General features: G+C 43.6%; 2 protein-coding genes across 4 annotated transcripts in view; one reads left to right on the top strand and one right to left on the bottom strand.

The window, feature by feature from the left end:
- The window catches only part of EXOSC7 (exosome component 7), a 39,252-nt gene extending 16,717 nt beyond the window's left edge, over positions 1 to 22,535 (bottom strand). The window contains exons 1-4 of one of the 2 annotated variants that reach the window (XM_069958379.1): positions 22,331 to 22,535; positions 20,227 to 20,328; positions 17,563 to 17,657; positions 1,879 to 2,044 (exon numbers count right to left, since the gene is read on the bottom strand). In XM_069958379.1, the coding sequence (XP_069814480.1) occupies positions 1,879 to 2,044; positions 17,563 to 17,657; positions 20,227 to 20,328; positions 22,331 to 22,387 (420 nt within the window). In that variant the 5' untranslated portion in view covers positions 22,388 to 22,535. Of the gene's footprint in view, positions 1 to 1,878; positions 2,045 to 17,562; positions 17,658 to 20,226; positions 20,329 to 22,107; positions 22,181 to 22,330 lie in introns of those variants that run through there. The other variant, XM_069958380.1, reaches the window with a different exon arrangement.
- ZDHHC3 (zinc finger DHHC-type palmitoyltransferase 3) overlaps positions 22,352 to 24,596 on the top strand; it is a 45,180-nt gene continuing 42,935 nt past the window's right edge. The window contains exon 1 of one of the 2 annotated variants that reach the window (XM_069958374.1): positions 22,352 to 22,670. The gene's annotated coding sequence lies outside the window, so the exon portion shown is untranslated. The remainder of the gene's footprint in view (positions 22,671 to 24,596) is intronic. The other variant, XM_069958377.1, reaches the window with a different exon arrangement.

Genomic DNA, 24,596 nt, shown 5'->3' with positions numbered 1-24,596 from the left:
ACTGCTCATCAATAGGATGCAAATTTACATTAAAAACTAAGCAAATTGGTTTGTTTGCTCAGCACTCTGCTTATACGCCAACTGCCTTTGATTTCTGTGCCTCTACACCCCAGGTGCCTGGAAAAGCTGGATCCAGTCCTAAGAAACTGGGACAAGTTTCTCAGGACTGGATTTAGCTTTTCCAGGCACCCGGGGTTAAGTGGCAGTGAGCTCGACAGAGATCAAAGGCAGCCAGTGTATAAGAAAGAGCAGAGCAAGCTAACGGGTTCGTTTTGTTTGTAAAGTAAATTCCCTCATCTCTAGATATGAGGCCAAGTTTCCACTGAGTTTCCCAAATCTGAATGCAGTGTAAATCACACCGCCATGTCTCCTACCAATAGCTGTGCAATGTTGCTGATGATTCTGGCCATAGTGTGGGAACTGGGGGGAGGGCATGGTTTTCACAGCTTTTAGAATACATTCTGAATGCATATGAGGAAACCCAGCCTGAAATAGGGACTTGATGTTAAGATGTTAACATCCAGTTTCTAATTGAATTCTACGTTTGCAGTAGGATTAACACAGGAATGGCAGCTGAGCAGCTGATGATTGCGGCAGAGGGGGGGGGCCGCATGAGGGAGGGCTGGAGCGGTCCAGGCAGCCTCCCGAAGAGGACGTCATCGACCCAAGATGGCAGCCAGGGTCAACAGCGAATATGTAAGTATAATGCACCACACTTCCGGGGTGGGGGGGAACATGGGGAAGGGGGGCCATTCACTTAAACAACACACATTACAAAGTTGTATAACTTTGTAATGTGTGTTATTTAGCGAATAAAAGTTAAAAGTCGCACTACCCCTTTAAAGGTTTTTTTTCTTCAAAATTATATATATATATATATATATATATATATATATATATATATATATATATATGTATGTACACACACAAATTACTCACCCCCCCCTCCCACAAAAAATACAACTAAATTTCCACTAACAAAATAATTTTTATATAAAACATAAAAAAGTATTATTCAAAAAGAAAAAAACAGTATAATCTATAATATATACACATATCCTAAAACACCACATTGGTAGCAACCTGAACTATATTATCTCATTATTTTCCCCAATTGGTGAATGCTATATTAATAAAAATGAAGACGACTACACCAGACTTGATGTATTTTGCTAGTTTTGCTTCGATCAAAAACTGATATGTCCCTAAAGATGGTGTCAATAGAAAGTACACCCTGTCCTGCAAAACCAAGCTCTTATATAGGTTTGTTAAATAAAAATGAAAAGGCCTTTTAAAGGCAACAATTGAAAAATGCTTTGTCATAAAGGGGTTACTGCATACGATCAGTTCTCACACTATGGCCTGGGATTTCAGCATTCCTATTCAAGTACTTCCGGGCTTCCCAATAAAAAATATGCACAAGCCAAAAAGACAGAAATGGCTGCACATCGCACCCATGGCTGACACGAAAGCTTATTCAGCTATATTTAAAACCAACATCAGAAGTTAGTATATAATTTGGCCAAACCATATTGCCTCATGTACCACGTGCAGGTCTTCTGATACACATGAGTCCCTTACCAAAAAACATCACTGTGCCGGTAAGCGACCACAATCCCTGCAAAACGTGCGCAAGCAGAGAAGGGGGGCCACGTCACACATAGTGTAGGGACCCATGTGTATCAGATACCTGCACGCGGTACATGGGGCAGTGTGGCTTGATCAATTCTGATGTTTTTTATGCAGCCGAGAGGCACTAGTGTCAGCCATAGGTGTGAGGTGCAGCGCTCTTTCTTCCCTGAACCAATAAAAAATATCCCCCCTAACATAAGACATATTCATATATAAAAGGTATAGACCAATATGTGTCTCACTCACCAGCACATCCACGTAAAGGACCCAGCAGTGCTCACCAGGCAAAATGCAGAGCGATCCAAGGTCAATGCTGCTCTTGTTATCAAATATTTTATATAGCATGTTAGCAATCTCTGTGCCAAGCTCTTCTCCTCCACGACCTTCAAACTCTGGAGTGGCATTAGCAGAACTGAAAAAGAACATGTAACATTTTTATATAGAAAGGGTCGCTTCCATCTAATAGTGGCAGCTTATTATTTTATTGCACCATTACTTTATTAACAGCGAGGTCCTAGCCTCTAGGACCCCAACCTACTCTATGAATGTAAGGTCTGAAGCACTGCTTTACCTCTGCTTCCCCTTTACTGTTTTTTCTTGCACAGCGGCACGCCGGCCACTTGCTGTTCATGGAACTGCAGGACAGCTGCACTCAGGTAATAGGGCCAGCTACAGCTAAGTAGTCAGGAGTATTGGTGTGTAGGGAAAGTTTAAAAACACCTCACAGTACTAAATCAATACTGCAACCCTATCACTCCCAAGATCGGGAGTCCCAGAGGCTCAAGGCTCCAAGAGCAGAGAATGTTACAAATAAATCATGAGCATATCTGTCCTTGCAGCTGTTCGCACATTGTGTTTTGAAGCTATTATACCATAATTTGGGTAAATGTCATTTTTTGGCACAATTTCACGACAAAAACACCTATGTTTGAACACAACCTTATATTATATCAAGCAGTAATATAAAGACACCAGGGCAAAGCTATACTATATTTGTAATAATCTTTCCAAAATGGAAATGGAATAATGTCAAATTTATATAAATGGCACCATATGCATGATAATTCTGAGCAGCCCCCTAGACAAATATTATCCATAAAGTGTACCTGTCGTTATAAAAAACGTTATAGAAAGTTTTGATTGGTTCGGGTCTGAGTGTTCAGACCTGTACCACTCTCCACTCCGAATTAAAAAGAAGAGTCAGAGTTATAATGGGCTCCTGTGGTGCTTGACTTTTTTAATTATTATTATTTTTTCTTTATACTAAGAGCGCTGTGGCTGCGCTCCTCTCCCCGTTCTATTTTCCGATGGGTACGGGTCTGAACACTCAGACCCGGACTGATCAAAACTTTTGAAATGTCACTATGACATGTCAAAAGTTATTTGTTATAACAGCAGTGACACTTAAAATTGCTTGTCCCACGAAATAAGAAAAAAAAAAAAAAAAACAACAACACCCTTTGAATAATATGCCCCACTATTCTAACAACTGTGGCTTTCTGAAATAACAGTCACTCTTTTAAGCCCATTTCTTTACCTCTCTGCAGCTCTGATCTTGTCGCCCTTTGTGGCCAGTCCCCAGGGATCATGTCAACAGAAAGCAGCTGTATTACCAAGCAGTGCATTGCAGTATGGTCCTTGGTCCCTCTCTAGTTACCAAAGCTCACCTCTCTTCTGTTCCCCTACTGAGTGGTCCTACACACACAGCTCCATAAAGCTCTCCTTAAGGCACTATTCCACGGAACTTTTTCAAACGATTATCGTTCATAAAATCGTTCAAACGACCGCTCGTTAACGATATTCGTTCTGTGGAATAGCTGTAAACGAACGAACGACAACAGCGTTATAGTCGTTGAGTCGTTCACTATTTTTTTTCAACATGTCGAAAAAAAAATCATTGGTCTTTCAACAATAATTCGCTAATCTTTTCGTTGAATAAAAAATCTTTCAGTCATTCTTGAAATGTCTACCTACATTTCCCCACGTTTTAAACGTAATGTAACGACCGCAAAAAAATCGTTAAACTACAGATATCGTTCACGTTCCCACACGTATTATGTGTTATCGTTCGCTTAAAAAAATCGTTAAGTGCTCGTTAACGAGCGGTCTTTGGAGCGAGTCTATGAACAATAATCGTTCCGTGAAATAGGGCTACTACATAGTGCTGTGAGATATAATTTCACACAATTTGCTTCTACAGTCCAAATTAGACGCACACTCACTTTTAAAATGTAATACTAAGATGCTTGCAAGGCTAACAGAGTGATACTGAATATAAAAAATCAGAGCAAGGAGCGCCAAAAAGCTAGAGAAGCTAAGTAGCTGGTTGGGAAACATGTGGTTGAACAAGGTTAGGGTGGCAGAAGAGCAAACATCAGGCCAGAAATTGCTACTGTCCTCAGAGAGGGAGCGGAAGGCAGAGCTGCAGAGACTGGGGAAGGCGCCAGGACACCAGGGAATGTGGTAAGGTAAGTTAATATCTAAAGAAACGATGAGCTGATGATCATTTAATTGGCTGATCATTCTCTCTATTACACGTCATTTATTTGGGCGGACGGCGGAATCTGCACGGACATAAAGTGGAGCCTGACCTGGCCAAAAAGTTCACAATCTTGGAGAAGTGGAAAGGCTATTACAGGGCTTCATATGTACAGTAGCAAGTTTTCAGCGTATATTGTGAGTTTATGTTGCATGCACATCATCTAAACACTCTGTATGTCTGAGAAGAACACAAGGCTACTGCCAAGTGTTCCATGTCAACTATGTAAAGCATACCATTCACTAGAGAAAATGGATTTGAGAGAACACAATTAACCTTTACCCGAGCTGTAGGGTTGTTATAAAAAGCAAACATTGTATTTCTCTCGCTTAGTCCTATTTTGTTATGAGGTCGCTTGCAGAAATGACCACTTAAAATGATCAAATGCCTTTTCTGTCCACCGAGACCAGACATAAAGAGTGTTTTTTAGACATGGGACAATAACAAAAGGTTGTTATCATTGTCCCTGGCTTCTCTTTACTTTGATGACTGCAGCTAAATCTTTGTCAGAAAATGGTGTCTCTAAGTCCTCAACTATATCTGATTGATGGCAATGTGGGGAGTGCTGAGGAATGGATGTCAATCCTATTTTTAAGGTCAGATGGGGGCATGTCAGCTAGAGAACCTTTCAAGCTATATAGAGCACTGTAAAACTCTCTAAATGTTTGAGCTATGTCTGTTGGTTACGTGTCAGGGTTTTGTTTTGGCAACTTCAACATAACTCTCATACGTTTGCAATGTCCATGCAGTCCTTGTAAAATAATAAACTATATATACCACTCCGCGCTCCCTAATGTCCTGCCAGCTTTAGCCCGCTCCCCATAGTGTCTGAAGTGACAGGCCAAGGCACTATCCCAGTGACTGGTTCAGCGGCCTGACACTGCAGGGAGCAGGTAAAGGTAGCAGGATATTAGGGAGCATAGAGAGGTACGTATAGTTTATTATTTTTTTCTTTTTTCTTTTACACAGTCATCAGCTGTGCATCGCTATTACACGTATCAATGCGGGCCTGGCGGCTGATGATTTTAGGTCTGGACCTAAAGACACGATCAGGCCATGATTGTTGTCATTGGCCGATCGTTCCCTTTGTTACACAGATGATCTGCCGAATCGGCCTGATTCTGAAGATTATTGCTCCAAGTAATAGGGTCCTTACTATTGTTGGTGGTGCTCAACAAGTGATACAATCTTCTTCAGAAAAGTAAATGAAGCTGTGGCACTCACCAGTATGGATGGTCCGAACCTGCCGAGGTTCGGGTTCGTATGAACCCGGACGCTCGGCAGCAGACTCCCGCTGTCTGCCCACTCCATGGAGCGGGCGGATCCAGCGGGAGTAACGCCTGGAAAACTAGGATACAGCCTATGGCTATGGCTGTATCCCAGTTTTCCAGGCGGTCCTCCCGCTGGATCCGCCCGCTCCACGGAGCAGGCAGACAGCGGGAATCATTACCGAGGGTTCGGGTTCGTACGAACCCGAACCGAACTCAGTTCGGACCATCCCTACTCACCAGTATGCATTGGTTCCCATTGAAGTCTATGGAAAAACAGCTGTTAGTCCACACAATGCATTGAATAACAGCAGCCGTCAAATGTTCATGACATTCATTTGCAGTGGTCATTCAGTGAACAGGAACTGTTAGGGCTCTATTACACCAAAAGACGTCTGACAGATTACACTGGCCAACAAATTTTCAAAAGTTGTTTGGTTAAAAATAAAATTAACCATTTCTTAATGATCTTTATGTGCTGAATTCAAATACCACAAGGAAAAATGTTAATTGGCTCTAGTTTCTATGATATGGAAGAGTTCTCATGTTACTGTTTTGTGAATTGTATAGAATACGGTATAATAGCCGACATATTTATTACTTCTGCACTCATAAGGAAGCAAGTTTACTGTTCATAAACTTTTGAAATATATTTATAGGAAACTTAGTTCTAGCTGAAAACAACTACAAATTACAGGCATATCCAAGAATTTTTACAAATTAATTCTGTTTATTGAACTCTGGAATGTAGGTCCTTATTCAATGGCTAAAGGATAACGGAAGTCAATGGAAAAGCAGATCAAAATGGATGCACACAAATGCATCTGTTTTTTTTCATCCGTTTTTTTGCAACAAACGGATGAAAAACACGGATAGCAAAAATGTGGTGTGAACCTAGCCTTATACCATAACTATTGGTCATGCTAAGATGATGCAATATACCAGTTGATGATGCAATACTGATGATGCAAACTTTTCCTAGTATTGTATCACAGGCTGTGAGAAGTACAGTACAGAAGTACGTCTATATTTTGAAAATTAGAGCCAATTTCAAAATTTGAACATCATTTTCGATCTCAGCACTAGAGATGAGCGAACCTTTCGGACTTTTTGTCCGAAAGCAGTTTTCTCGATCGTGATGCCTGCCATCCTGAGTGCATAGTTGTGATCCCCGGAATATATGGCCAGGATATCCATTCCCTGGAATATTCTGGCCGCATATTCACAGGATCGCAAGTATGCACCCGGGATCGCAGGCATTACGATCGAGCGCAGATGCCGTCGGACCAAAAGTCCGACGGTTCGCGCATCTCTACTCAACACCCCAAAATTAGTTAAGTTCAACTGTTTTCATGTTGGAACCTTTTTGGCTGTTGACCAGTGTTATCGGACATATATTTTTTTTTTTTTTTGCCAAAGTCAGGAACGGACTATAAACAGAGAACAGGTCGTAAAGATAAGACTGAGATTTCTCCTCTTTTCAAATCCATTCTTGGCTTTGGCTGAAAAAAACCTGTAAGATGATCTGTTAGACATCTTTTGGTGTAATAGGGCCTTTATTTTAAGTTGTTCACACACAGTATTTTTTTTTTGTTTATTCACCATCCTTTCACTGCCTTTTATATGAAATTCAACAGACCTTTAAAAAAAAAAAAAAAATGGCTATCATTCAACCTGAACCAAAATAATGTACCAACGACTGTCATTACAATGACGGCCGCCATAATATGTGAAACAGCTGTTATTTGACCCTCAAAACAATGACCACTATTTTGAGAATCAAATAACGGTTGTTGAAAATAGTTGTGTAAACACACCCTAAATTAAGATCTAATATTTTAGAAGCATTCACTCTGATAAAATTTGGTCAGCATGTCACCAAAGGAAAACTAAAGTAATATATTATGGGAAGTGCTAAATCCTATCTGCAAATCTAATGAATTCCTCCTGTGACCCACCATCCATCTGTTAGTAAGTGAATGCAGACTACAAACATGTGAGGACTCTGGGTATATGATACTTATTTAAGGCTTTGCACGAAGTGAGCCTTGTTAGGATGATTCCCAGAGGTGGTAAATTCAACACATGTGCTTATATGACCAAAACAACCTTTAACATGCGCACTTTGCAGTTAACTGTTTGGGGTTTAGTCTTCTTGACCTTCTGTATTATATAGAAATCCCAACTTTTTAAGGGTGGGTTCACACACAACAGATTTGTAGCAGATTTCACGCTGCAAGTTTGCAGCTAAATCCGCTGCAGATCTTAAACTGTCATTTTCAATGAGATTCCATACTCTCAGCAGGATGACAATCAATGACATACATTACCAGTTTGCACTCTGGCTTGCTTTAGAGGCTCTCAGCCAATCAGTGCGCTGCGGCGGAACAACCCTACTGCGAGTATGGAATCTCATTGAAAATGACATTTAAGGATCTGCAGCGGATTTCACTTCGAATTCACAGTGCGAAATCAGCTGCGGATCTGTTACATGTAAAGCCGCCCGTAAAAAGTGACACCACCTTTTTACATTCTGACTTCACTACACAGGTGTAAAAGGTAAATTTAGCAGTTTTCATACCTTATTTTGTATCATACATCATGGTGCTTGTTCAAGTAAAAAGTCATCTTTTATCAACTGCAGATTGTGCTAAGAGGGCAGGGCTTCATGGCAACAGCCCCACTTGGCCCCGCCCTCCATGACATCATAGACCCCCACCATTCGAACAGGCTGGCCTAAAGGTCTAGGCCCCACCCCCTCTAGGGCCTATGTGTAGGTGACGTCCCGGAGGGACAGGACCAACTGTGGTGCTGTGGGCGGGGCTAAGTGGCACTGTTGTCATGAAGCCCTGCCCTCTTAGCACAATCTGCAGTTGATAAAAGATCACTTTTGACGTATGACACAAAATAAGGTATGAAAACTGCTAAATTTACCCTTTACATCTGTGTAGAGAAGTCAGAATGCAAGAAGGGGGTGACAGTGTCACTTTAAAGTTTATTTTTTAAAAAGGTCTTTTACAAAAGAAAAGCTGAAAAAAATATGCATATGGACATCTGCAAAGAGTTGTACCACTGCTTACTGCAAAAAAATTTTTTATACTACCTGGTCGGCACTGGCGCTTAGATCCCAGTGCCACAATCCATGTTTCAAACCGCCGCCCACTTCCTGGTTAATTCGCTTTAAGGCTATGTTCTAACTAGGTTCTGTTAGGCGCAAACAGTAATTTATGTTCATGATTATAGATGAATTTACAGTAGGAATCTATTTGCTCATCAGGCTGCTTCTCCCTAGGTGCTGGGTAAAGATGGATCCAGTCCTGGGAAACTTCTCCCAGCTTTGCTTGGTTCCTACTGTTAAGTCGCTTATCTATTCATGATTGTTAATTCCGGACATTGTTTTCACTTAACAGTATGTAGTGGGAACATAGTCTAAAGCTGTGCCAGATAAGTCTGCTCACTATGCAAACCTACAAGCCCAGTCCTTTAGCCATGAGTAACTTTTTAAAGAGAGCTTGACCACTTACCCATAAAAAAAAGCCCTATTCTGCATTATATTAGAAACCAAAAGCGACAATATATTTTTTTTTTCTTATTTGTGGATGTGCATCATGTTTAATGTGGCATGTCCCTACTGGTTTGGAGTACATCTATTTCTGACATGCTTAGTTGCACTCAGAATATTTATTTGCAGCGCTTACCAGTAATACTGGTTTTTATCTATTCTGCATCATAAAAATTACCTAAGGTTGGTATCAGGTGGATACTTTGACAGCACTTTTGCATCTTTATTATGACGGTAAGTCCTGACCCCACCTTGGGACTAATGACCTGATAGAAAACATGGTAACTCCGTCTGATGCTTACAGTTTGGATCATTAAGGTCGGGCCATAACACAAATACAAAAAATACGTCTGTACTACACATCTCTGAAACCAGCCTTACTCTGTATCATCTACCTATACCCGATGCATTCAGAAAAAGCAGAAACACACACTGGATTGGGGATCAGGGGTGTAAACTTAAATTGGCAAAAGAAATCACATCTTAACAATATCAGGCAAGCCTACTTTTTGTGCCGACTGTCATTGGTTGCTGTTATGTGGAAGAATGGGAAAAGGCACAGCACTGATCACACGGCGAGATCGGAGAGACATACAGTAAAATTTTAACATAATAGTGGGTTCAGGAGTTATTCTTACAGTATGGCTATAATAACACATGTCTACAATACGGTATAGTTACAGAAAATATTAGGATTAGAATGGGTCACTCTACTGATAATAAAGCAAACTCAGGTAAGGTCCAGTTCACGGTCCTTGTTCTGACCGACACACAAGCATCTCAAGCCCAGGTGAAATCCCAGTAATGAAGAAACAACGTCTGGGCAGAAAAATGTTCGACATGTTTCTGGGTTACCCCTGAAGTCACAGACATATAATTAGGGTGCACTACACAGACAGATTCAAACTTGCCCAGGACTTTTTTTTTCTTTATTGCTGGAATTTATAATAAAGGGTTTATTAATACAGAACAAGTCAAAGATGCAATGATCTTTGAAAAATTAAAGGGAACCAATCACCCCGAAAATCGATGTAAAGACAAGGATATGTGCTGATAGATCACCCAGCACACTTCCCAAATATGCCCCTGTAACCTCTGTGCCCCCCTCAATGAGACAGTAATCTTACTTTCTTCTTGTCACGCGCTGTATGTAAATTTTTGCTAACTAGTCCGGGTGGGCGTATGTAGTCCTGGTGGGCGTATGTAGTCACGGTCCGTGGGCGTATCTACTCACGGTCCGGGGGCGTATGTAGTCGCGGTCTTCGGCTGTAATCACGCCCAGAGGGGCGTGATTCGGCGGCTTGCGGTCCAGTGACGTCATCCGGCGGCTTGCGTTCCGCGTCGCGGCCGCGCTGACGTGTTCGGGAACCCGCGCATGCGCAGTACGGCGGGAGACGACGCTGACGTACTGCGCATGCGCGGGTTCCCGAACACGTCGGCGCGGCCGCGACGCGGAACGCAAGCCGCCGGATGACGTCACTGGACCGCAAGCCGCCGAATCACGCCCCTCTGGGCGTGATTACAGCCGAAGACCGCGACTACATACGCCCCCGGACCGTGAGTAGATACGCCCACGGACCGTGACTACATACGCCCACCAGGACTACATACGCCCACCCGGACTAGTTAGCAAAAATTTACATACAGCGCGTGACAAGAAGAAAGTAAGATTACTGTCTCATTGAGGGGGGCACAGAGGTTACAGGGGCATATTTGGGAAGTGTGCTGGGTGATCTATCAGCACATATCCTTGTCTTTACATTGATTTTCGGGGTGATTGGTTCCCTTTAAGCTCTTCACAAATGGTCATTTATGTTTAATTGTCTGCATGGATTTAAAGGGAATGTGACACCTAAATTTTCTTTTACTGATTAGAGTCAGATACTAAAAATTGTTCTTTTATCTCAATATGTTTCTATTGCAATCTGTATATATTAATGACTGTAATTTTGTTTATTCCACATTTAGTACATTGTTATGGGGGCTGCCATCTTGCCTGGGCTGTTCTTAATAGCATTTAGTAAAATGCTTTACAGCAAGCCTTATGGATATAGATGACAATAGACAGACTCTGTCCCCTTGAGATAAATGTGAAACATCAATGAGTGTAATCTGTGACCTTTGAGCAGGTCATTCCTGAAAATACAAAAATTAGAAAAAGGTAACCAAATAAAAAAACAAAAATCAGTTTAAGGGTGCCTTCACACATAACGACTCGCAGTGGAAATCTCGCTGCGAGTTAAGGTCCTGGCAGCTCCCTGTGAATACATACTAGCAGCAGTCTGAAAGACCGCTGCGAGTATGTAATTCAGCCGCCCCCTTAACCCCTTAATTGGCTCCCGTGCTGTCGGTATACATTATCCGTCTCCTTGCTGTGTGGGTCCTGGCTTCCTGCTCTCTGGCCCAGCCGATCACTGGCTGTGGTTGGGCAACACACTGATGTAATGGTGGCAGAGCAGGAAGCCGGGAACCCATGCAGCAAGGAGACAGGTAATGTATACCGACAGCGATGAAGGTGTTAAGGGGGCGGCTGAATTACATACTCGCAGCAGTCTTGTATGTAGTCACAGGAGCCTGCCAGGACCTAACCTCATAGCGGATGTCGCTGCAAAACTCGCAGTGAATTTTTCGCTGCAAGTCGTTACGTGTCAAGGCACCCTTGCATAAAATTATTATTAATGGTGCGTTCACACCTACAGGATCTGCAGCTGATTTTCTGCAGCAGATTTCATTTAAATAACTGAACACAGCATCAAATCTGCTGCAGATCTGCTGCAGATCCTGTAGGTGTGAACGCACCCTTAAACAATAAGTTATTTTCTGATGACACACTCCCTTTAAGACAGAGGGCAATGTTGAAGTGATTCACCATCATCTTTAATGTGATGCCAATAAGGGAAGGAAGTTATCAGAGATTTATCCAGACCTGAACCTAACTGTAGCACTGCAGCTTAAAAGATCTTTGTCCCTTCCTGCACAAGTTCATCCCCTCATATCACAACATTTCACATGGCTGTTCTCAACACAGGTCACACAGTGCACAGCTATAAAGGTTACACCCATCATATCTATCCTATGTAACTCCAGCACACAATGCCTGCAATGAAATAACAGTACTTGACAAAGCCAGCACAAGAAATAATAAAATACTAGGCAAACCTTTAGTATGTTACAAGCACAGAGATGGGTGGCAAATAGAATTACAACAACTAAAAAGAGAAGTCCCGTGAAATTAAAAATAAATAAGGAAAAAGACAGGGGAGTGCGGGAACATAAAGTATACTTACTTATCCTTATGCCCCATAGCACTGCTGACAGACGCCTCCTTCTGCAATGTCACATACCTGGCTGAACGATTTCCTGCTAAGCCAATTAGTGACAAGAGCACAGCACCGCCCCAGTTACTGACTTGCTGAGCATGCAATTGATCAGCCAGGATGTGATGTTACAGCTGGAAAAGCCGGGAATGTGTGTGATGTCCCCAGATTTCAGTCAAATATAACAGCCAGTGGCCATCAGCAGGGACCAGGAGCGGCACTAAGGAGGCAAGACTGTATATTAAGTTCCCCCACCACCCTGCCTGTTTTAAATTTCAAAGGACTTCTCTTTTAAAGAATCACTGTAGTTTTTTTTGTTTTTTTTTTGCAGAAATCAATAATCCAGGCGATTTTAAGAAACTTTGTAATTGGGCTTATTAGGCAAATATGCCATTATCTGAATTTAAAAAAACTTTTCCCAGGTCCCCCGCCCCTCCCTCCTCTTTTCCATTCACTGCAAAATATCAGAAAATTGTGACTTGGTGCATCAGACGTACCCTGTCTGTTCTATAGGGAGGGGAGGGGAGAGAAGGAAGGAGGGAGATGAGTCGTCAGCAAAAGCGGAGAACAAAGGATTACACAACATGGAGGTGGGTGACAGCGTATTCAGAGGTCAGAAAGGTCAGTGCTGACTGTCAGAGGAGATAGCTGGGTCATGTAGTTGTAAATTAACTCTTTGTTGTCCTGTTTTGGTGTCTCATTTCCCTCTCTCCATAGGAGAACAATAAAGACAGGGGGGAAAGCTTCAAACTGCTTTTTCATGATAAAAATGCATTTTTCAGCTAATAAACCTAATTACAAAGTTTCTTAAAATCGCCTGTACTATTAACAGTGACACTTTAAGTGAGGCCCCTTTCACACATGAGGAAAATCTGTCCGTTTTTCTTATCAGGAATTCCTGTCAGGGGACTTCCTAAAACTATTGGGTTGCATTGAACACTCACAGCCTTCATGATTTTTCCTGAAGGGTGTCTGTTCAGGAAAACAGGTCAGGAATTTATAGAACCTGTCCTATTTTTTATCAGGATTTCCTAAACAGGAGATAAGGACAAATCAGTTCCATCACTTTCATCCTCACTCTGCACATTAATTACACAGGGCATTCTCTGTTTTCCTCTGTACAGGTACCTGATACATACTCTTCAAGAGTATGTTCACATGGAGCAGAAAGTCGACATGCTTTCAAACAAGGACTTTCAGTAGGAAAAATTAACTATTTCAAATCTCTTTAGTTTTTCCCTCCTCCCCTTCTAAGAGCTCTAGCACTTTCAGTTTTCTATCTACAAGGCCATGTAATGGCTTGTTTGTTACAGGAATAGTTGTACTTTGTAATGGCGTCTTACATTACATGTATGATGGAACCCCAAATATATTATTTATGAAGATATAAATAGGTGAAATCGTAAAAAAGAATGCAATATGGTAACGTTTGGGGGGTTCCTGTGTCTACATAATGCACTATATGGTCAAAGCGACATGATACCATTATTCTATAGGTCAGCCTGAACACCACCATATGCAGGTTTACACAGATTCTCTAATTATATATATTATATATATTTTTTTAATGAAATCCTTTTTTTTGGCAATTAAATATTAATAAAATGGGCCTATTGTGACGCTTATAACAGTTTTATTTTTTCACCTATGGGGCTGTATAGGGTGTCATTTTTTCCACTATGATCTCTGGTTTTTAATAATACCATATTTGTGAAGATCGGACGTTTTAATCACTTTTTATTATCTTTTTATAATAATATATATATATATATATATATATATATATATATATATAACGTAAAATCAAATCAGTAATCCGTGCACTTTTTCCCCTCTTTTCGTGTACGCCGTTCGCAATGACGCTTGTTATATTTTAATAGATTGGACAATTACGCACGCTACGGTATATTGTGTTTATTTATTTTTTTTATATGTTTTATTTATATAATGGGAAATGGGGGTGATTTCAACTTTTATTGGGGGAGGGGTTTTGGAGTAGTGTGTTGGTGATTTTAACATTTTTTTTTATGCATTTTAAGTCCCTTTGGGGGACTTGTACATACAATACTTTACTTTTTTACACTGATCATTGCTATGCCATAGGCATAGCATTGGTCAGTGTTATCTGCGCTCTTCTCCTTGAGCCTGCCTGTGCAGGCTCAGTGACCAGAGCGCCGATCGGACCGCACGGAGGCAGGTGAGAGACCTCCGGTGGTCCGTTTTAATGATCAGGACCCCCGCAGTGTGACTCCCCTGTCACTTACACTTAAACGCTGCGGCCTCGCCGCGATCGCGGTATTTGAGGAGTTAATGTCACGCTGCAGCGTGTCATTAACGGTGAGGTGCCGGCTGCTGATTGCAGCCGGCCCCCACCTGCTATGAAGAGCGCTCTATAAGGAGGGGGGTAGAGAGGGGGCCATCGATAGGAGGGAGGGGGGAAAGGGCCATCTATAGGGGGTGGGAGAGAGGAGGCCATCTATAAGGGAGGGAGAAGAGGGGGCTATCTATAAGGGGGGCAACATGGGGGGAGCATCTATAAGGAGGCTGCACAGTGGCGGGCATATACTATAAGGGGGGGGGGTCACATACAGTCAGCCTACCTACTAAATGAGGGTGTACAGGGGCCAATACAGATGTGCAGTGTGTATAGAGATGAGGATGGTGCCAGAGTGAGGAGCCTAATATGTTTCTCTGGCAGATTCTGTGGATTCGTCGCTCGGAGAAGTTCTCATAACGGCCCAGGGCAGATGGAGAAGAAGATGAAAAGGGAAGACCTCCGATCAGAGAAGACGTCCCCTGTGAGTCACGTCCCCTGTGAGTCACCTGATATAACTGCACTGTAATGTATATGGAGTACAGAACCTGTGTACAGCTGCATCAGCCTCTATATGACTGGATGACGTTATAGTGATCTGTGTACAATGGATGTTATTCAGTAGCAGCGGTGGTGTTAGTCAGTATGTGGTGGTGTTAGTCAGTATGTGGTGGTGTTAGTCAGTAGCAGCGGTGGTGTTAGTATGTGGTGGTGGTATTAGTAGCAGCGTTGGTGTTAGTCAGCATGTGACAGTGTTATTCAGTATGTGGTAGTGTTAGTCGGTATGTGGCGGTGTTAGTCAGTATGTGGTGGAATTATTTGTTAATTGTTATCTGGTAGTGTGTTTTATTGGTCTTAGTATACAGGATTTGGTCAGTAACAATATGGTGGTGATGGTAGTGGTTGTGGTGTGGCGGTAATATTTCCTTCCTATATACTGGTAATATTGGTCTCAGTATACAGGATTTGGTCAGTTACAGTATGGTGGTAACATGTATGGTGATAATATTTTCTCTTCCTTTACGCTGGTGTTATTGGTAATATCTGTCTTGGCGTGTGTATATATATATATATATATATATATATATATATATATATATATATATATATATATATATATTACACACACCAATAGCATTACTTGGTCGTGAAGGGGGGGGGCCACGTTGATCTCTCGCACAAGGGCCCAGGAGACATTAGCTACGCCCCTGGTGCTGTGTGGTGTTACAGGTAGAGAATACCGCGTGCTGTGTGGTGTTACAGGTAGAGAATACCGCGTGCTGTGTGGTGTTACAGGTAGAGAATACCGTGTGCTGTGTGGTGTTACAGGTAGAGAATACCGTGTGCTGTTACAGGTAGAGAATACAGTGTGCTGTTACAGGTAGAGAATACAGTGTGCTGTGTGGTGTTACAGGTAGAGAATACAGTGTGCTGTTACAGGTAGAGAATACAGTGTGCTGTGTGGGTGGGACTACAATGAAATGATAAAGTACTGCAATAATTCAGTAACACAATGAAACTGCAATGTATGAACACAGCCTAGATGTTCTGCAACAGATTTGGGCGGGCAATGGTGGACAGGGTGGAGGACTATGATGAACAGCTGAGGGAAAGCATTGCATTCTGGAAACTGTAGTACTGATCAACCAGGAAGTACAACCACACAATACAGAACAAAGCAAATATATTTTTTTCTAAATTGGGTTCTCTCTACCTGAAGTTCCCCTTTAACTTTGCAAAGTCTTTTAAAGGGGTTGTGTAAATGTTTCCTTTCTTTTCTTTATTCAATCAATCAATCATAAATGAATGTGAGAATATTTTTAGTCTATTTATTTATCCCATGTATTGCATCACTATGAACTATCCTGTTTAATCCATTCATTGCTTTATTATGGACTATTTGTTTTGTTTCACAGACATGGGCATACTGCAGCTGTATACAACGCATGAGAGTGGAATTTTAAAGACATTTACTAATTCTATAAATGAATCTAAAAAATAAGAAATGGGCAACACCTGTAACTTTACAATTCCTTAACATTTCCTCTCCCCCCTCCCCCACATGTTTCACAGCATGTGTTCTGAAGCCTTTTATATAGAATTATGGGACCTACAGTGGAATTGCTTCTAAAATAATTTTCTACTGCACCAAGCTTAAGACTCCATTGACTCTTGTTGAAGAATCAAATTACAAAAGGGAAATTATATTACATAGATATACACAAATCTACATAAAGCATTTACTTTTTTAACACTGACAACTATAGCTTACTGCTAAAAAAAACCCCCAAAACCTTAAAGTTAGTATCTTGTAAAATTAAAGGGGTTAACTAAAAAGTAGAAAAGGTCCTACCTCTTCTGCTCCCCATCACTCCAGTTCCCCCCTCTGACTGTCTGTGCTGATAACTTCAATAGACGGGGGGGGGGGGGGGGGGGGGGGGGGGGCGGAAGCAAGTTGAGAGCAATGACCAATAGCTGCCTGATGTTGGCAGCTATTGGACATTGCACGCAGACAAGGTTTCGCCGGCATGCAATGCCCACAGCCTCTGCAACATGTTTTCGTCCCACTCTCCTCTGCAAAAGTTATAAGGGCGGGGGTGGGGGGGTGACGGTTGTGGAGCGCTGGGGAGCAGAAGAGAAAGGACCTTTCCTGAAGTTGTCTCTAGGTCATGAGTAACTTGATACAAAGAATGGACAGTTGTAGCCCATGTCCCAGATACATCTGTGTGTAGTGGCTCTTGATTCAGTACATGCAGCGAGTGCTCTTACACAGTGCAGTGTTCAAGTGAGGATCATAATGTAATAGTGAATATAAAAAACAGATTTTTTTTATGCTGTGTTCCCACATATGCTTTCTGAATGTGTTCCTGAAACAGTGAAACCACATCCCCATTCTTGTTTATTCATAATGCAGAGAGTTATCTACTAACCAATCTACAAAAAATTCCAGATAGCCTTCTTTAGGATGGGCCAACTTTGGTGTTCCCATCTCCGCTTTGACTCCTACTAGGACATCTGTGTGACCCTGAAAGACAATAAGAATAAGTCATCCAGAAAAAGATGTGACTGTATAATAATGATGGATATATTATTTAGGATATAGTAAAAATGTTTTGCAGTCCAGTTAGTGCTGGGAACATGCATTATGTGCAGACAGTTATAAAGCTATACTGTATTAGAGACTGTTGTAAATATGGTTGGTGAATTGTGACACCTGGGCGGGGCTTCATGACTGCTGTGCCACTGTGCAACCCACCCACTTCATTGCTATAGCGCCCTGTTCCTCAGTGACGTCATCATCGTCTAGGCCATTGGAATGGGACGACCTAGAGGGGGTGGGGCTTAGACCTCTAGGCCGGCAGTTCTAATGCCTACAGCACTTATGTGGGCGAGATCAAGTGGCACAGTGGTCATGGAGCCCCGTCCAGGTGGCACAATTCACCAATCATAAAAAAACATTTTTTCACTGGACCAAGCACCAAGAAATCTATTATAAAGTAAGGTATGTAAACTGCTGAATTTAGGCTTTACAGCTGTGTAGAGAAGTCCCTTACACAGAAAGGGGATTACAGGGCAGCACAGAACTGATTCTCCAGTGTGCCTACAGTAAGTCTTATCACTCAAGATAACATTTAGCACTTTTTTTTTTAAGGTAAGCTGAGTTCACACACAGTATTTTTAAGAGAAGTGAAACAGATATAAAAACTACTGGCAAAAGCTACAATTTGCATCTTTTTTGAGTTTTGGACTGACTCCTGGTTTTGAGGCTATGCTTTCACGCTGTATTTTTGCTCTGTATTTTGCAATCAAAACCAGGAGTGAATTGAAAACACAGAAAGGCTCTGTTCACACACTGTTGAAATTAAAGGGGTTATCCAGAGCTACAAAAACATGGTCACTTTCTTTCAGAGACAACACGACTCGTCTCCAGTTTAGGAGCGGTTTGCAATTAAGCTCCATACATTTCAATGGAACTGAGCAGCAAAACCTCACCCAGGCTGGAGACAAGAGTGGAGCTGTCTCTGGAAGAAAGTGGCCATGATTTTGTAGTGCTGGATAACCCCTCTAAGTGGATGGCCATCATTTAACTGCAAATAACAGAAGTTTTAAAATAATGGCAATCATTTGCCTTTAAATGTGGGCCATCCACTTAATTGTGAACAGAGCCTGTGTTTTCAATTCACTCCTGGTTTTGGTTAAAAAATACTGAGCAAAGATACTGTGTGTGTGAACATAGCTTAAGATTACAAACCCACTTGCCGGATCTGCAGCAAGTCTCCATGCTGCGTTTTTGCAGCGAGACTCGCTGCAGATCCCGGCCCTATACTTTTAATGGCAGACAAACACGCAGCATCGATGTACATCCCTGCTGCGAGTTTGTCTGCAGCCCACCCCATTAACCCCCCGGCCGCCGGAGCTGATACTTCACCTGATCCCGGCTCCAGCGGTTCCCTATGTCTTCAGCAAGCCGGAGCGGGGACCAGGTGAGGTATATGCTCCAGCCAGCCCCCCGCAGCCCCGGCCGCCCGATCGCCCCGGCCGCCCGATCGCCCCCCCCCCCCCCCCCCGCAGCCCCGGCCGCCCGATCGGGGCTGCGGGGGGGCGTGGGGGGGCGATCGGGGCTGCGGGGGGGCGTGTGTGCGATCGGGGCTGCGATCGGGCGGCCGGGGCTGCGGGGGGGGGGGGGGGGGCGATCGGGCGGCCGGGGCGATCGGGCGGCCGGGGCTGCGGGGGGCTGGCTGGAGCATATACCTCACCTGGTCCCCGCTCTGGCTTGCTGAAGACATCGGGAACCGCCGGAGCCGGGATCAGGTGAAGTATCAGCTCCGGCGGCCGGGGGGTTAATGGGGCGGGCTGCAGACAAACTCGCAGCAGGGATGTACATCCCTGCTGCGTGTTTGTCTGCCATTAAAAGTATAGGGCCGGGATCTGCAGCGAGTCTCGCTGCAAAAACGCAGCATGGAGACTCGCTGCAGACCCGCCAAGTGGGTTTGTACCCTTAGATGAAGTTCACAAACCATAAAATAAAGGTGAAATACGGCTGTAATTATAGAATAAAAATACAGACATATTTTAAAAATAATAATGCACTCCAGTGAAATTAATGGAAAATCTGTCAGCAGTGCACACACCGTATAGAACAAATGTAGTAATTACAATCAATGAAGCCATATCATAGAGGGGCGGGGGTTTCCTCCCACTGGGGGTGAGTGGGTTGGCCAGCCTCCAGTGCTTCAGCCTGGGCTTGATGGTACATCCACTTTAATGAAACTGAGCTGCAAAACCCAACCTAGAAACAAAAACTGTTCTGTCTCTGGAAGAAAGTGGCCATGTTTTTCTAATGCTAGATAACCCCTTTAATTTGAGGTACATGAGGCCTCTGTTCTAGCGGTCAGTGGGGTTAGCAGTGGTTAGACCCGCAGCAAACATACATTTTTACCATTTCCTGTACAGATCAGCAGCACATGTCCAAGTCTATGGGCCCTTATCCTATAATTTTATACACAGAATTATTGCATTCTACACAGATCTGACAAAAGAAGAATAATCTGTTTCAGAATAGGTTTGGACTTTTCCTAACAATTATAACTTACAATTTTCACACGGGCAGATCCAGTAGTGTTTGAGACAACATCTGTCTCCACTTCAATCCCTCGGTAGTCCTCACAGCCTCTGCCATCTGTCCGCAGATCATCCTACAAAAGCAGATGACACTCACTATGAATGATGTACTGATACTAGAAAGATTCAAGCCACAGTGACTTGAATCACAGCGGACAGAAATGCCGAACAGATTGATGTGTTACTTTCATCATTCTGTTCAGCAATTCTCCTAATATGCAGGATAATATGATTCTTGCCTCAACCCTCCCCCCCACCCTCCAGCTACTAAATTGACAGGTGACTGCCTATACACAGCAAGAATAGATACTGCCAATTATCTGGTGGGCGGAGTTTTTTGCTTCTCATGAATAATGAGGACTACTGGGCTCATGTACATAATGGAGAAGACTACTTATTGTCCATGTTATTCAGGAGATCTGCAAAAAAGCTGCAGAGAACTCTGCTCAGCTTCACTGTCACTACATACTACCCTTAGACAGGACAGCATAAAGCTACCAAATCTCTTTAAGGGTGCCTTCACACCTACCGACTCGCAGCGTTAACAACGCTGCGAGTCGGCTAGGTCCTGGCAGATCACTGTCAGTACATACACGCAGCGGTCTGAACGACCACTCGCTCCACGGGGTCCCGGCGTCCTGCTCTCGCGCCCGGCCAATCAGTGTTTTGCCCTGCCGCAGCCACTGATTGGCCGGGCCGGAGAGCAGGACGCCGGGACCCCGTGGAGCGAGTGGTCGTTCAGACCGCTGCGTGTATGTACTGACAGTGATCTGCCAGGACCTAGCCGACTCACAGCGTTATTAACGCTGCAAGTCGGTAGGTGTGAAGGCACCCTAAGGGTAGCTTCACATGTAACTGATCTGCAGCGAATTTTATGCTGCGGATCTCGTCATTGATTTTGAGAAGCCATACTCGCAGTGGGATTGTGATCACGCTGTGAGTGTGTAAGTCCCAGCAACATTAATCCCCTTCCCTGGGGATGATACATTACCTGCTTCACGATCTGGACGCATCTGGACGCATCGCTTCACGATCTGGACGCTGCGGATCCGTTACATGTGAAGCCACCCTAATGCTGGGTTTACACGGAACAATTATCATTCGAATTTTTCCTATAACGGTCTCATTTGAGCGATAATCGTTCCGTGTAAACACAGCAAACGATCAAGCGATGAGCGAAAAATCGTTAATTTTGATCTTACAACATGATCTCAAATCGTCGTCCGCTAAATATTCGCAGATTGTTTTGTGTAAACAGTCTTTCAACGATTCACCCTATGTGAAAGATGGGCTTAAACGATCTTAAAAACCGATCGAAATAACGATTTTTCTTACGAATCCGTCTAAACGCTGATCGTTATAAAAACCAAATTGTTGCTTCAAAATCGTTAATCGTTCAATTGGGCGAATTATCGTTCCGTGTAAACCCAGCATAAGGCTATGTTCACACTACGTAAAACTACGGCCGTTGTTGCCGATGGCAGAGCTCTGTGGCCGGAAAGATCATCCGGCCGGTACTTAAGTAGAGATAATCCGGCCAGAGACCGGCCGTTCCATGACCCGGCCAGGTCACGGAATGGCTGGTCTCATACGTAGTGTGAACATAGCCTAAGGGTGGGTTCACACACAATGGATTCGCAGCAGATCCTTACCTGTCATCCCACTGCGAGTATGTAAAAGTCAGCCCCCTTAGCCCCGCCACAGCGCAATGATTGGCCGAGCGGAGATGCTGGGAGCCCCCGAAGCAAGCCGGAGAGCAGATCAGTAATGTATGTACTGGGCTGACTCTTACATACTGGTAGTGGGATGACAATCCTGCTGCCACTATGGAATCATGTTGTGTGTGAACCCACCCTAAATATGGTTTTCCTGAAAACGCCAAACGCCATTCACAGTCACACATAAGCGCATTTTTAGTGGTGACCACTGCCTACATCTAATACTGAGCTGTGCACAGCGTATAACAGAACATGACAGGAGGACACAGAGCACATAACGGTGCGGCAGTCTATAGGTAACAGAATCCCGTGTGTAATAACGGCGGCAGTGTCCCCGCCAGCTGTACCGGCCTCACACCTGGACTCCGTGCAGGATGTACACCTTCTCCGCCTCACTCAGAACCACCGTAGCCATGCTGCCTCTCTCCCCTCTTCCGCCAATACACGCCTTCTACGTCATCAGAGCGGGACCGCCGGGCTTCCCACACAAACACCTAGCAACACAACGTCATCAGCGTGCGGCCCAGCTCCTGTCCACACTCCCTCCCTCTTTCCCCCTAGTGCTGTGCGAAGTGGTGGGTGCGGCGGAGGTGCCCTCTGCTCTACCCCTTCACCCCCACCCTCTCAGTGTGGGTGGGGAAACCCCGGGGCTGTCACCGGTCTGTTATAAGGAGGAAGCGCGGAGGACATTGTGAATGGTAAGACAACCTATGGGAACTCTGACGGGGAAGAGTGTATAGTAGTGTGTGCCAGCCCGGGGCAGAGGGGGGCAGCTGGCAGCCCCCTATGTACTGCACGCTTCTCCACAGCCCTGAGACTTATTGCGGCTCTCACAAGGCAAATGTGTCTCTATTTATCAGTGTATTTATGTTTCTATATCCTATGACACACACACATAAATGTATATTGTATCATCTATCTGGGTACCTATATCCTATCTTATCATATATATATATATCTCCTATTCATCACATATATATTCATCTATATCCTAGCTATCTAGTTACCTATCTATGTATCTGTATGTGTATCCATCTTATGTTCCTGTCCCTCTTATCTCCTTTGTACTGTCCATCTGTCTATTTAGGTATATACTGTAGAAATATGTAGAAGACGGCACTTCCGTGGCGGTGGTGCTCGAGGTGAGAAAAATATTCAGATATTAGGAAGAGCCCGGCACTCACCAAGTAGATTATGCTTCTTTATTGTAGTGTAGCAAACATATGGTACAAGGACGCGTTTCGGCCAAGCATGGCCTTCATCAGCTAAGGGGTGTACACTTGGTGAGTGCCGGGCTCTTCCTAATATCTGAATATTTAGGTATATAGACCACCGCAGCACTCCAAAGTATTTGCAAAAAATGTTTTAGCCCCATGTCAGCGGTTTGTATGGGTGAGACCACCACCGATTACTAGAATATTGGGGCTGAAGCACTTATCAGTGCGCACTCTGCCCTGTCATCTCCACTCTGACCGCTAATACAGCAGTGGTGGGAATTATAATGAAGCCTGAGGAACTTCCAGCAGTCGCGTCTTTTGGTACTATAGCAGTGAGAGGGGAGATGAAGGGGCATCTTCCTTCTAGCAGGGGTCTTCTAGGGGTCTCAGCACCAGTCCCCCCCACCAATACAAACTTTTGACGTGTGGCTATATATAACATGTCAGAAGTTTGTTCTAATGATAGGTACACTTTAAATCCGTTGTGGAAATGCAAATTCTGCAGCTTATAGGGATTCTGTCATTTAGGTTCCAAACTGCTGACACTGTTATGTCAAGGAGACTCTAGTAAAAAAAAAAAAAGTCAGAGGCTTTCCCAAGCTCCTGAATAACTACAGTGCTGGAAGCTTTTCTCTCCTCCCTCCTTGCTTGATTGACACCTGGAAGCAGAGTCCCCAGCAAGGTCAGGTAAGGGAGGTAGGAGCGAGGAGGTGTAGACCTCATCCACACATAGGTTTTTCTTCTGGGACCCCTAAAATCAGGATCAGTGATGTATCAGTTTTGCATCAGTTTTTTGCACATCCAAAAAATGAATAGAAGGGTAATAAAAGGCCACAGGATGGAGCCTGTCTAGGGCTTGCTAGACAACGCTTCAGTTAAAAATTAATGGCATGTGGATCTTGCAGCTGTAGGTCAGTCATGCATTCAAAGTACATCTATCATTTGGATGCTGGTGGAAAGATACACTGTCAAAATCCTGCCGGTACAGTGTCTGTCTAGGCCTTTGCTAGAGACGCAATTCTTTCGGAAGCATCTACTGCATTGTATACAGCCAGTCCACTGGCAGGATTTTGACAGTGTATCTTAGCGCCAGCATCAAATGATAGGTACACTTTAAAGGGAACCTGTCAGTCCTGACAGCTGGTCAGAACCCACCCTGACCCGGGATACAGCAATGGATACTTAGGGTACGTGCAGAGACACGGAATCCACCTGTCATATAAACTTAATGATATTCTCTGGCGAATTTCGCCGTCTGCCCAAAGATTTGACATGTTTGGATGAGGACTTACAGTTTGATGCACTTTAATAGCTCTGAAAGCCTCTTTGACTCATTTACTATAGATTAAAACCATTTTTCTACGTTATTGAAGCACAGCAGAATATATGAAAGGTACCATGTGTCTC

The sequence above is a fragment of the Dendropsophus ebraccatus genome, chromosome 2 (assembly GCF_027789765.1).
Source record: "Dendropsophus ebraccatus isolate aDenEbr1 chromosome 2, aDenEbr1.pat, whole genome shotgun sequence".
Classification (NCBI taxonomy): Eukaryota; Metazoa; Chordata; class Amphibia; order Anura; family Hylidae; genus Dendropsophus; species Dendropsophus ebraccatus.
The sequence above is the reverse complement of the archived record's forward strand: the minus strand, read 5'-3'. Positions and strand labels throughout refer to the sequence as shown.